We start from the raw sequence: 13,826 nt of genomic DNA, 5'->3' as shown, positions 1-13,826 counted from the left end.
AGATCATCATTATCCTCATGTCTTCTGAGGACCGATCTCAGGCAACAGAGATGCCCTTTGTGGGTGAGTTGGGGTAGGAAGAGGGCCTGAGTTAAATGACTTTTCTGGGACTGGTCTGTTTCTCCCACCTAATATTTATATATGGGTGAATTTGATTAAAATGGTATCAAGGGCAGCTTCACGTGATGGAACTGGGAGCATACACATCAGGAACGACAGAGACAAGGTGGATGTGTTGAAAGAAGTGTCACAGAGGGAAATAAGCAGCTTGAGGGAGATATAAAGGATAAAGGGAGGAGAGTAAATCACTGCTAATTGCAAACAACACTAATAATAATATACAATATGGCCAGCTTCACCTGCTGATGTTGGTGGGGACCACAGAGCACAGGTGAACAGATTCACAGTGAAGCCTGTCAGTAACTGAGTCTCTGCTTAGACTGAGTCAGCCTGTGGTACCTTTTGAAGTAGGAGATTTTTGTCTTCAGTGGCTTCCCTTCCTGTAACCTTTCCCTCATACCTGGGCCTTTCTAAAAACTGCATTAATACTGAAGTGGAGATGTTGCAAGTGGAATCAAATCTACTTGCTGGTCTTTGCCATGTAAGCAGAACCAGATATTTTTGGAATCAGGTTGCCCAATATCAGGATCCCACTGGATCCGATTCCAAATGGTAAAGACACATTAACAGAGGATCCCAAAGCAGCGGGTAGTATTCAGGATGGTTGGTCGTGACTCTAGATGTGTGATATGATATAGACCCTATTAAGGCCATCTCTCTGCAAACCCCACCCCCTAGCTCTCTCTCAGGCTGAGGTGTTTTCTTCAGGTGCAACAGTAGGTAGCATGCAAACACAACTTACTACCAGCAAGTGAGAGAGCTGGAGTTGAAGATTTCTACCCTTCCTAGCAAAATGTCACTGAGCTCAGTAGGAGACGCTACAGCCCTATCTCCCTTTTCCTCTGCCATTAGGAACAGTCAGCTGCAAGACAACCAGGGAGAAAATGACAAATGCCTCAGCATGAATATTGCCATCTTCGGTAGGAGTAGGGCGTTTGGCTGTTAGGCATAGTGGTGGAAATATAAGCCCCTGAAATTCTATGCCTTTCCCCCTTATAAAGACAGGCTAGGAGTGAGCATAGAGTGTTTCAGAGTTGTTGGCCTAGTTGGGTTTGAAGGAGAGAGAGCGAGAAAGAAATTGAACTATATTCCATTTCAAAAGCAACAGATAGATAGAATTTCAACCTAGAAGGGACCTTGAGAGCCTATCCTATTCATCTGTAGACACTCAGACTCATAGGATATCAGAGCTGGCAAGGATATTAAAGACCATCGAGTCAGACACACAAATGACCAACAGGTACATGTAAATCAAAATTACAATGAGATATCGCCTCATACCTGTTAGAATGCCTATTATAAAAACGATAAAAGATAAGTTGTGGTGAGGGTGTGGAGAAAAGGGAACCCTGGTGCACTGTTGGTGGGAATGAAAACTGGTGCAGCCACTATGGAAAACAGCATGGAGATTCCTTAAAAAATTAGAAGTAGAGCTGCCATATGGCCCAGAAATTGCACTTCTGGGTATTTATCTGAAGGAAATGAAATCACTGTCTTGAACAGATATCTGCACCACCATATTCAGTGCAGTATTATTCACAATAGACAAGACATGCAAACAACCTAAGTATCCATTGATGGATGGATAAAGAAAGTATGGGTAAAGAAAATATGGTATATATATACACGTACACAACTAAAGATACAAATTCACTGATACGCAAGTAAGCAGGACCTCAGATAGCCAGAACTTCTTTGCTAATACTCCATTTCTAGAAATGATAGTTAGATCATAAGAAAATAAGCTAAGTTTAGATGTTTATTTTGACATCAAAAACCAGGACAGAGCTTGGACTGATCCCATATCCTATACCTTCGCCATTTCTAGTTTAGAGTAATAAACGCTACTGATCTAAATGATAACATGATGGTCAAAGATTCAGCGATAGACTCTACTTAAGAGCATGCCACCGTGGACTGCAGTTACTCAAACATTGTTGATAAAAAAAAAATAGCCACTCTCTGAGAAGGTTGTCCTTGGCAATGGACTGCTCAGTTTTGGGAGGGAGATGTCTGCAGTGAAGATGGAGATAAAGCCCTCCCACCTAGAGAACTGGATCAGCTCAATCAACCCTGGAGATTAGTGAGGGGATATGTTGTAGCCAAACTGCTCATACCTCCTGAGCTCTTCTTACTAAGACAAGAAAATGGATTCAGAGATTTAAACATAATTTTAACAGGTAACCAAAAAGTCTTATTAACTAGAACATCTTCTAGACTACTGCGATCCAATGGACTGAGTCCAAACTGAGTTACCTTGGAAAGAAATAATTCAATCTAATAGCTGGAAAAGTTAATGTAAAATAACTAAGGCAGACAGACTGTATCGTTGAGTTTCCAATGGGCTCCAGGCCACTGTGACCACTCCTGAAACCAAGGTAACCGCCCTTATAGAGCAAAGCTACTCACGGCAATAAGCTGGTAGGAGTTGTTCATCATGGCGATCAGCATGTTCAGCAGCACTACCAGGGAGATGACATTGTACGTCCCAAACATGGTCGCTCCCACAAACTCTGTGAACTCGTGTCTGGCTTTTACATTGGTAACATAGAGATTCAAAAGGCCGAATACAGACCAGAAGAGTGACTGAAGGGTTTCAAAGAGCCTAAAAGAGATCAAAGAATAGGTTAGTTAATTCTCTAGGAGGAGCAAGAAAAGAGCAAAAACGTGAGGTGATTTGCTTAATTAATAAGGAGGCTGCCTGATTTGCATCCCAACAGGTAGACTCATGATCTCACGTATTTTGGTCTCTTCCCCAACACGAACCAGCCAGGTCAGTTTGTTTGTTCCCACTTCTATGTCTTATGCTTTGCCTTTCCACCTGGAATACCATCTTCCTCTTCTCAATCTATGCAGAGCCTATAATTTTCCAAGATTTATTTCAAGGGCTACTTCCTACACCAAACTTTCTCCTTCATCTTCAGACCATGTGTTTTACCACCTTTCTAATTACATAGAGGCAGTAAGTGCAGTGGCTAAGAATATGGTGCTTGGATTAGATTGCCCTAGGTTAAAAACTCAGCTCTGACACTTGCCAGCTGAGTGAACATGAGCAACTTAAACCATTTCTGATACTTCTTTTGTGGTTCCCACAGGGCCCAGAATGGAGCTAAGCTCAGTGGAGGAGCTTAAGGATTCTTGAATGAACATTTATATGAATTATTTTTAATGATATATTAACTAACAATTATTGAGGACTTACTATATAAGCATACTAGGAACTTTACATACATTAACATTATGATCCTTATAAAAACTTTATTGTTACTGCTGTGGAAACAGAGGTTCAGAGATTGAATAACTTGCCCAAGGTCACCCATTTATATGATTTATATGTGCTGAGCCGGAATTCAAATCCAGGTTCTTCTGACCTCCCCAAACCACTGCATTATTCTACATTAGGTGGCTTCACAAATTATGGTTTCCTCTCAGAGTCTCCACATCCAAATATGTAACTTTTGCAATGATATGTTTTGGGGGTCCAGGGTTTCTTTTGCATCATATTCAGAAATCTGTGCATACAGCAATACAGTGCAGCCAGCTCCTGGGTGGCACAAACGAACCTTTTCCCAAGCACACGGAAGAGGCATAGAAGTTAAGAAATGCTACTTTAAGAATAGATGTAGGGGGCTTCCCTGGTGGCGCAGTGGTTGGGAGTCTGCCTGCCGATGCAGGGGATGCGGGTTCATACCCCGGTCTGGGAAGATCCCGCGTGCCGCGGAGCGGCTGGGCCCGTGAGCCATGGCCGCTGGGCCTGTGTGTCCGGAGCCTGTGCTGCGCAACGGGAGAGGCCACAAAAGTGAGAGGCCCGTGTACCAAAAAAAAAAAAAAAAAAAAAAAAAAGAATAGATGTAACTTTTCAATTGCTCAAAATGTGTTGTTTTTATAGCCCAATATAGTTTGAGAGGCTGAGGGATTGGTTCTTGGGTTCATTTCAGGGGTATGTATGGACAGTGTTTTAAAGATTTCCTCTGTCTGGGAGTGGTCTTACCCCTGATCTCTGCATGGCTGTCTCCTTATCATCATTAAGGTCTCAGTTCAAATGTCACTCCCTCAGACAGGGTCCCCAGGGTCACTCTACCTAAAGTGGCTTCACTGGTTATTCTCTATCCTGTTGTCTTGTTTCAGTTTTTTGGTAGCACTTAAAACTCTAAAATTATATTATTTAGTAAATTTTTGTTTAAATGTTGATTTTCTGTTCATCCCCACTAGAATGTAAGCTCTATGAGGAAAGAGACAGACATACAGCTACTATGTACCTGGCACGTAATAGGCACTCAATAATATTCGTTGAATAAATGAATGAAGACATATTACTATTACAGTTATCACTGGATTAAGGTCTAGAAGATTGCAAACCCATTGACAATTGCACATTCAGTAGGCTGCACAGTGAGTGTTAGTTCATTTTGATGAAGGTTGTGCTCTGCAGTGGCCTGATTCTCAGGGGGCCTCCTTCGGGGCTGCCTGGGCAACGTGCACATGGCCCTTTTCAACCTGTTAAATGGCTCTTCTCTAATCATTGTGGATAGCTTCCACTGTCTTTTCAGTATCACATTACTTGAGAGCTAGCCAAGAAGGAAGAAATCTGTTTTTTGTTTGATGAAAGTAAGCGCCAGATGGTGAAACATTTGAGAATCAACAGTAAGATGAGAGTCTGGACTTCAAGGGCCAGGGAACAAGAACCAGAATATGGCAAGTCAGACCTATCACAGGATCTGAATTTCCAGGAGATTCTACAAGTCAGGGCCAGGCAATACAATGCATCCCAGATACAGGCAGAGTTTCAAAAATGGGGCAGATATAGGGTTCAAGAGTCTGGTTCTGTTAGGAAGGCCTATCTAGGACCTGGCCGTGTCCGTTTGATGTCAGGGCAGGCAGGAGGCCGGCAACGGCACAAGAAGCTAGCCCAGCAGCTGGATAAACAAAAGCCAGGGAATATATCGTTCAGAGAAACAGAAAGTAGATGCAGCAAGTAGGAATGACACCGAAGAACCAGAGTCGCTGGAAGTTGAGTGTCCCTGAATATAGAAAGCATTCATTAGGTGTTTCTTGACTGCATGACAGACAACAAGGCCACAAGCCAGGGCAAGTATGTCATCAATATGTTGGCAGGGTCTTACTTCATCAGTTGCTTCTCCAGAATGGATGATGTTACACTCCTTCACCCCCAGCCCCGTAACAATGAAAATTGCAGTGGTTAACGCTTGAGTGTAGAGTTTTTTTGTTTTTTGTTTTTTTTTTGTGGTACACGGGCCTCTCACTGTTGTGGCCTCTCCCGTTGCGGAGCACAGGCTCCGGACGTGCAGGCTCAGCGACCGTGGCTCACGGGCCCAGCTGCTCTGCGGCATGTGGGATCTTCCCGGACCGGGGCACGAACCCGCGTCCCCTGCATCGGCAGGTGGACTCTCAACCACTGCGCCACCAGGGAAGCCCTAGTGTAGAGTTTAATACTAGCCATTCCAATGACTGATACAAAGATTCCTAAAAGTGAAAAGTCCGGGCGTTTAAAATCTGCCCTAAACTGTGGTGATATTCTAGTTAGGGAGACCCTATAGGTATAACTGTACAAGAGATAAGAAAAGGGGTAAAGACTGTTCCTCAGTTTTGGTGGTTGATAGTGAGAATGCCCTTGACATGAGGCACAAAATGTCACAACATAGTCTGGCCATTAGGAGAATCTGGTTTATTGAAAGGCATGCCCGGATAAAATGGGTGACTGACATTTGGGGTAGATAAGCACATCTGATGAAACATCTATAGGAAGCTCTGTCTTCTAGGCTTCTAGACTCAGTTGAATTCACAGGGAAAGGGCCATTACCTAGGGGTACTTGGTGGTCGGGTCCATAATACAATTATCACAGGGATAGAAAGACTTGTTGACCTAAATGCAGACCCTAATGCCAAAGGAATATTATTTTGATTTTAAAGGAGATGACCTGAGAGAAAACAATCAGTCCATTTTTATTTAGCAGAGAGTCAGCAAACATATGGAACTTGCTAGCTCAACAAGGGGCACAAAGTGAAGATACAAAGGTTCAAGAAGACTTGATATTAACTGTTGGGAAGACAAATCCATACCATCTGGTTGAGGGGGATTTGTGCATGTTGGGAGCCATCCATAAATAGATCACAAAGCTAAGAGCTGCTCAGTAGAATAGAGATGGGAACTGTAGTTCTCATGTCCCTTGCTGAAAGTCTTGTCTTTGAGATGAGGACTTAATCTTTCAAAAGGTAGCAGGAGGGACTTCCCTGGTGGTGCAGTGGTTAAGAATCCGCCTGCCAATGCAGGGGACACAGGTTCGAGCCCTGGTCCGGGAAGATCCCACAAGCCGCAAAGCAACTAAGCCCATGCGCCACAACTACTGAGCCTGCGCTCTAGAGCCCGCGAGCCACAACTACTGAAGCCCGCGCGCCTAGAGCCCGTGCTCTGCAACAAGAGAAGCCACTGCAATGAGAAGCTTGCGCACCACAACGAAGAGTAGACCTGCTCACCGCAACTAGAGAAAGCCAGCACGCAGCAATGAAGACCCAATGCAGCCAAAACTAAAATAAACAAATAAATATTAAAAAAAAAAAAAAGAAAAAAAGGTAGCAGGAGTATGGAGAAGATTTACCCCTCTGGACTTCATTCTGACCAGTGAAGAACTGGAGGATGTACCAGAAGAGAAAGGCTCCTTGGGAGAAAGCAGTGCTATCATCCTTTCACAAGTTGTGCTGATAACACACATGGAGCAAAGGCATGGTCATCTCTTTGGTTATCCCCACCCATTTTGCAGTTCCCCAGACCTGCAATTTCTCATTTCATCCTGCCTTTGACAAGCTTCTAACTCTGGTTGGAGTGCTCCCACCCTACTCCCAACCTCTAGTCTCTACTTCTGTCCTGTCTCCTTCTCTGCCCAACTCTTGTTTGACCTGCCAGGCTCAGCTGAAGCCCCACCTCCTCTAGAAGTTTCCCCTGACTCCTTCCCTACAAGGTGGGGTTAGATGATCCTCTTTTATTCTCCCATGGCAGCCCAGCCTTAGTCCATAAAGGCACATGTCATGCTATAGAGGCAAGAGAGGCAAGTGGCTAAGAGCAAACTTTAGACACCTTTACTTATTAACCATATGACTTTGGGAAAGTGGCACAGCCTCTTTAAACTTCAAGTTTCCTTATCTCTAAAATGGTCATTTGTAGGATAAATACTAACTGTTATCATTTATTGTGCTCTTACTATGTGCCAGGCACACATTGTAATATTTGATTCTCAAAATAACCCTATGAAGTAGCTACTATTCTTTTCTTTTTTTCAGATGAGAAACTGAGGCACAGAGTGGTCACACAGGCAGAAAATGGCAGAGGTAGGATTTATACCCAGCTCTTCTGACTCTGGAGTCCAAACACTTAACCACCTTTTTTTTTTTTTTTTTTTTAAATCTCATAAAGTACTGCATGTAACACACTCGGCACAGTGCTCGGCATATAATAAGCATTAAAAATGTGGCTATTCTAATTGTTCACTTGTGTTCTCCATTAGACTATGAACTTCTTGAGGATAAGGATGCCATTTACTCAGTATCCTCATTGCCTGGCACATAGGAGTTGCTGAGTAAATGTTGAATAAATCTATAAAAGATTATAGAAGCACATAAGTAAGGAAAGTATGAATGAGTGGCACCCTTCCCGTGATAACAACAGCAGGAAGGCTATGAGCTGAAATTAGGAGAAAAAGCTGAGATACTCAATAAGGATCTTTAAAACCTGGTCAGAACAAAAAGAAGAGCCTTTGATGGGGACTGAGTTTGTATCCATATAAAGAAATGGGAAAATATGGGCTGAATGTTGGGTAGAGAAATCACCATTGGTTAAGTAGGAATAGCCACAAATGAATGGTGATGGTTTACAAGGAGGTCCCAAGTGATCTGCTAGGTCATGGCTCTGTCCTCTTCAGCTTTACGTATATTCATGATTATTGCAACTTCACACAACTAATTTTGCATACCTTTACAAAATCAGTCTCACACTTGCACCCCTGGATACAAGCACAGACTGGAACTTGTATGCCTGGATTGAAATCCTGACTCTGTCACTATCACCTTTGTGACTGGGAGCAGTCTGCTTAACTGCTTTGTACCCTAATTTCTCAATCTGTAAAATGGGCAATAATAATAGTGCCTACCTCAGAGCATGACTGTGAGGATTAAATGAGTTAATTCATGTCAGGCTCATTTTTTAAATAGTGCCTGGACCTAGCACTCAGCAAATATGCTATTTTTATGACTTTTAGTAACCTCCCACCTAAATCCAACCTTGTTGTTTCACGTTTCTTTATTGCCTTTGTAGATGGTCACTCATTTGCGTATCTAGTTGCAGTTTTGTTAGTTGCAATCATAGTGTGTACAATTTTTGTGTTTTGAACCCATTATTGACCGGGACATTTTTGCAGAAACTGACACCTGGGGCCGTAATACATCTCCGGTCAAAAATGTGTTAAAAATCACACATTTCATAAATGTAATTTTAATAGCCACCCAATATTCCACCCAGCGAATACCAAGCCTGAATGACAGTTTTATCAATGCTTTGGATGAGAATAGGTGGCAAGCTTTTTAGATCTTCAGACGATACAAGACTGGGAGAGACAGCTGATAGAGTGGACGACAAAATCAAGATTCAGCAAGATTTCAACAGCTTGGAGCAAGGGGCTGGAACTAACAAGATGAAGTTTAGTAGGGATCAATGTAGAACTTTGTTCTCTGGCCAAGTGCCCACGTACAGGATGAGGGAGGTAGGAGAAAGGCCAAGGGTTTTCTCTGACAGCAAGTGGATCTGTAGAGTGACAGAGCTGGCTAGATACATTAGCCATGTGAGGGGGGCAGAAGCAGAAGTGAATCTTCTAGAACTAAAGATAGGATTGCTACTAGAATTCATCCTTTCATTCAGTTGTTCAATGGGCATGTTGAACCCCTTTATGTCTATGGTAGGAGCAAGGCCTCTAAAATGGGGGTCTCAGTCTGGTGGGTAAGAGACAACAAATGACTAAAATATGTTATCTATTACATTATTATTATGACTAGTACCTTTATTATTATAGGTTATCTATTATAACGGAGATGGACTTAGAATGCCATGGGAGACACACAAGGAGACTGTATCTGAGAGTGGGGTCGGAGTGGGTAAGAAAAGCCTTAAAACAGCAGGTGAGGCTTTGGCAGATGCTTGAAGGATGCATGAGAGTGGTCCAGGCTGGCCAGGTGGGGTTGGGCATTCCAGGAAGAGGGAGTGGCGTGTCACATGCCAGGGCCTGTAGGGCCGAGATGCTCTCCTGAAGTTGGGAAGAGCAAGACGTTGACTATGGACGAGAGGAGTGACAGGCGTGAGAGGCGGGCTCCAGATTCCCAGGCCCTGTGAGCTATAGGAAAGAGGAGAATTTTCTGCTGGAGAATATACAGATACCAGGCAGGCATGAGACCAGGGGGCGACAAGATAAGACTAGTATTTAGAAACTTCTGTGTGGTGGGTGGGAAATCGTTTGCGGGGGCAACAAGACTGGAGGCAGGGAGACCACTTAAGACCACTTAAGACCCAGCAGTTTTGGGGAAAGATGGTTTAGGCCTGAATCAAGACAGTGGGGTGTGTGTGTGTGTGTGTGTGTACAGAGGATGGGTTTAAGAGATATTTAGGAAGTGAGTGTGAGACAGGATGTGTTGCTTGGGGGAGAGGGGGAGAGTCCCAGATGACTCCTAGGAGTCTGCCTGGTGTCATTGAATGAGATGAGGAATTAAGACGGAAGTGGGTTTGGGGTGGGGCTATAGAGATAAGGAATTTAGTTGTGGATGTTGTGTTTGAGAGGCCTGCGGCACAGCCAGGTGTGTTCAGGAGGCATCTGGAGTTGAGGGTCAGGACCTCAGAAGGAGAAACAGCACCACCAAGTTAGCTTTTTGCCACTTCCGCCCTGTTTCTTCCCAAGCCCCGTGCCCGCCGAAGGATGCCTTCCCCATTGCTCTCAACAGTGGATGAAGGCCAGTATTGAATACCGAACTCAAACCACCCACAGTACTGTCATGTGCTTGTCAGCAAGGATAACAAGGTCCCCCTGAATTGTGTGCCCAGAAAAATTTTTCTTTTTTAAGCAGGAGAATAGCAATGACATCTCTGGAGAATCAGAAGGAAAAGGGTGACAGCAAGCAGATGCCATAGTTTACGTCAGATCTGTTAACAAGCTCCCTTTTCCCCTTCTCTAAAAACAGAGTCTTTCTGACGCTCTAAGTAGCATGTATTTTAGCAGGTATTATAAATGCCTGAGTTGAGGCATTTAAAGGAAAACATAAATCTGAGTCAGACTTCTGTGGAGGAAAAAAGAAATCAACACCTAGAAGGGAAGTTAAGGTAACATTACTGCTGATCTGCCCCCAGCATGACAATGCTTCTTTATACCTGACACCCCAAGAGATAACTTCATGTACTGCAGGTGCCCATTCTTGTCAATTGTCCCTGCTGGGCAAGTGATGAGAACCAATGTCAGTTGGCAACAGGGGTGTTAATAATCACTACAGACTTACAAGGAGGCATTTCATAAACTTCCTCAGCAGAGTTCATGTGAGAGGGTAATTGGCAGGGACCTGGCCTCCCGGAAGGCGCCTTGCATTCAGGTGTGCGATTCTGTTGAATGCTTTGATGGGAACAGATACGGTCTCCTGGTGCTCAAGCCACTACAAAATTGCTCTTTGTATTGAAAACAGGTTGATGTGAGTTCTGTCTCTAGACTAATGCAGGAGAGGAAGCAGTTCCTAGTCAAGAGGCATTAGCGAGGTGACCAGTTGCCTTTGTCCACTCCTGGTTGGCTTCACCAAAACGGCACTATCTCTTTGTCGTCCCATTTTGGCCTCTTTTCCCCTTTCACATAAGTCTGGTTTCCCCGTCCAAGATTTTGCCCTGAGTTCTGGGAGGAGAGGGCGGGAGCGTGGCCTAGTGGAGGGGGTGGGTGCTATAAAATGGGCAACGCGGCGAGGCAACATTTTCCAAACTTTATTCACGGGAATAGCATCTTGGTCAATACATTTGGGAGAACCTCTCCCTTTACTATAGATTCACAATGGAAAATCTCTGAGAAGCCCTGCAGTGGAGAAACCGTCTTAAATTTGTCCCAGCATTTCCAAAACTCACTTGATCAGAGATCTTGTTTTCATGTCTATTCATATCCCTGTGAACTGTGGTTATCTGTCATCTATTTTAGGAAATGCCGCTAGAGGCAAATAATAAGGGTAGGCGACATTGCCTTGCTTTTTCCCCTCTCTATTGGTGCAACTTGGGGTCAGGCAGAAACCCTTTTTTTCCCCCTGGCCTTTGTTACTTAACACATTTCGAGAATGTCTGAGTCCATTGATCTGCCCTAGTTTATAGAGTTAAGGGGGAAAATTGTATCTCAATTTAATGACTAAGAATCTCTCACGACCTTGGGGTAATTGCTGTGATTACCAGATGACTGGCTCTCTCCAGAACAGGGGCTAGAGATGGATAAGGTGTAGGACACTGAGTCCGGGGTAAGCTCAGGACTGCTCCTGGAACCCAACACTTTTCCTGACATGTGCTTATTTTCTTTCTCTTGTCTGCTTCCCCTAACAGTGACTTGTGAGAAAATAAAAGCCATTCTGGAAGCTTAAAGGTCCTAGAGAAGTAGGTGTTGGGTTTACAAAGAAAAGGCACAGGGGTTCCATAGGTCCAGAGGCAGTGGACTCATGGACAGAGAGTCATGAGCTGTCTCCTGTGTCCCAAGTGGGAAAAGGAGACATTTCCAGTCACTGCTTGGTGCCTTTTGGCCCACCTGAAACCTTAATTTAACCCCAGAAGTTGAGCTGACTCTCATCTTACTTTTAGCCTGTCTCTTTTGCATCTAGGAATCAAAGATTCGTCATCCCCCTGCCCTCTTATTTATTTTTCTCTTCCCAAACCACATGTGTCCGTGAGCCAGGGCTGTTCTAGCAAATCCCATTGCTCTGACACCATCTAAGCGGTCTTAACTCAATTCCAGCCTTTGGGTATGGGGAGATATTTTCCCCCCATATCACCAATTCTCTGACACCAGTTGGGTATCCTACAAGTCAACTCAATTCTGACACCCCTGGGAGATAACGTCAGATTCCATGGATTCAGAGCTCAGTCCCACAAGACTGCTCCCCTTTCCCCCATTCCCAGTTGCTAATTACAAGTCCAGGTTGTCCCCTGTGCTTCTGACCAGCTGGCTATAGATCAGAGCTTCCCACAGCCCTCTCCTTGGCTTTGAGTACCTCACAAAACTCAGAGAAACATTGAAATGACTAGATTACTGGTTTATTAGAAAAGGATACAACTCAGAAACAGCCAGATAGAACATGCATACGGCAAGGTATGGGCGGGGTTGCAGAGCTTCCCTGCCCTCTCTGATCACCCACTCTCCCCAAATCTCCACGTGCTCACCAACTTGGAAGCTCTCTGAACCCTGTCCTTTTGGGGTTTTATGGAGGGTTCATTACATAGTCACGGTTGATTAAATCATTGGCCATTGGTAACTGAACTCAATTTCCAGTCCCTCTCCCCTCCCTTGAAGGTGCAGGGGTGAGACTGAATGTTCCAACCCTCTAATCACATGGGGGTAACCGGCCCCCATCCTTAGGTGAGGTCCAAAAGTCACTTTGTTAACACAGCCAAAGACACCTTTGTTGTTCTCATCACTTAGGAAATTCCAAGGCTTTTCGGAGCTCTGTGCCAGAAATGGAGACAAAGAGCAAATACATATTTCTTATTATTAATCACAATATCACAAGGTGCATTCAGATAATTTTGCGCTCTCCCTTTTTCTTTGTTCTTGATTCAGAACAGTTACATTCGCTTTGGCAATCACTTGTTGAGAGGTATAGCCTTGCCGCTTCATTTCCTCGGTTAGTGATGCTTTTTAGAGAGAGGAATTATTTACCCCTTCCCATGAATTCCTTTAAAAATATGGGATGTGACCAAAATAGTTCAGAACTAACCCTTTAGATGAGTTCCTGGGAGCCCCTGTGTGTTTGTCTCTTTCCTCCCTCACCTAACTCTACTTCCCGTCCTGGTCCCCTGCAGGGAGGGAAGAACCTTCCTTCACTTCAGACCCTTCGGGTTGATCCGTAAGTGAGCTCTGCATGCACTGTCAAGGGGCAGTGATGAAGCTGTGGACGGAAAATAGGGCAAAGAAGGAGAAAGCAGACAAAAGGCAGAAGAGGAAAGCGGGGAGTCTTACGTGGAGAAGGCATTGTTCTGTTTCTCGCATCGGATCCCCTTGCAGTTGTTGGGCTCATCGATTGCTCTGGTCTCATAATAAAAGTAAAGCTGGTTCAATCCATTGGCAAAAGCCAGCAGTACCAGGCAGTAGATAAAGAGGAATTTGAGGATATCAAGCAACATGCGCCCCAAAGAGATCTGCAGAGGCCCTAAGTGGGAGTTGGCTGTGAAGAGGGATATGAGACGCAACGAACTTAAAATGTTGGATATCGCAAAGAGAGCTTCTGCAATCAGAGTTGGGTGCCACATTTCCCATTCTTCCCTTGGACGAGAACCATTATACTGGAAGAAACAACAAGTGCACAAGATGAGAGGTACAGCGAGCATTTAGAAAACTTTCCCCTCTTTTCTCCCTTCTGCACCCAAATAAAGCCACGAAAGTAAGCATCAAGCATTAATTTATACAACAGCTCCCCCCGTGATTGGCACT

General features: G+C 44.2%; 1 protein-coding gene and 1 long non-coding RNA gene across 4 annotated transcripts in view; one reads left to right on the top strand and one right to left on the bottom strand.

Moving 5' to 3' along the window:
* TRPC5 (transient receptor potential cation channel subfamily C member 5) overlaps window positions 1–13,826 on the bottom strand; it is a 134,322-nt gene that overhangs the window by 35,285 nt on the left and 85,211 nt on the right. The window contains exons 5-6 of the mRNA XM_060138597.1: window positions 13,356–13,678; window positions 2,530–2,725 (exon numbers count right to left, since the gene is read on the bottom strand). Coding sequence (XP_059994580.1) covers window positions 2,530–2,725; window positions 13,356–13,678 — 519 coding nt within the window. The remainder of the gene's footprint in view (window positions 1–2,529; window positions 2,726–13,355; window positions 13,679–13,826) is intronic.
* Window positions 1–13,826, top strand: part of LOC132513943 (uncharacterized) — a 41,044-nt gene that overhangs the window by 10,243 nt on the left and 16,975 nt on the right. Inside the window, exons 1-2 of one of the 3 annotated variants that reach the window (XR_009538592.1) lie at window positions 8,770–9,303; window positions 13,199–13,710. This is a non-coding gene — a long non-coding RNA (uncharacterized LOC132513943). Of the gene's footprint in view, window positions 1–8,769; window positions 9,304–9,656; window positions 11,011–13,198; window positions 13,711–13,826 lie in introns of those variants that run through there. The other 2 variants (XR_009538591.1, XR_009538593.1) reach the window with 2 other exon arrangements.

Source organism: Lagenorhynchus albirostris, chromosome X (assembly GCF_949774975.1).
Source record: "Lagenorhynchus albirostris chromosome X, mLagAlb1.1, whole genome shotgun sequence".
Taxonomy (NCBI): Eukaryota; Metazoa; Chordata; class Mammalia; order Artiodactyla; family Delphinidae; genus Lagenorhynchus; species Lagenorhynchus albirostris.
The sequence above is the reverse complement of the archived record's forward strand: the minus strand, read 5'-3'. Positions and strand labels throughout refer to the sequence as shown.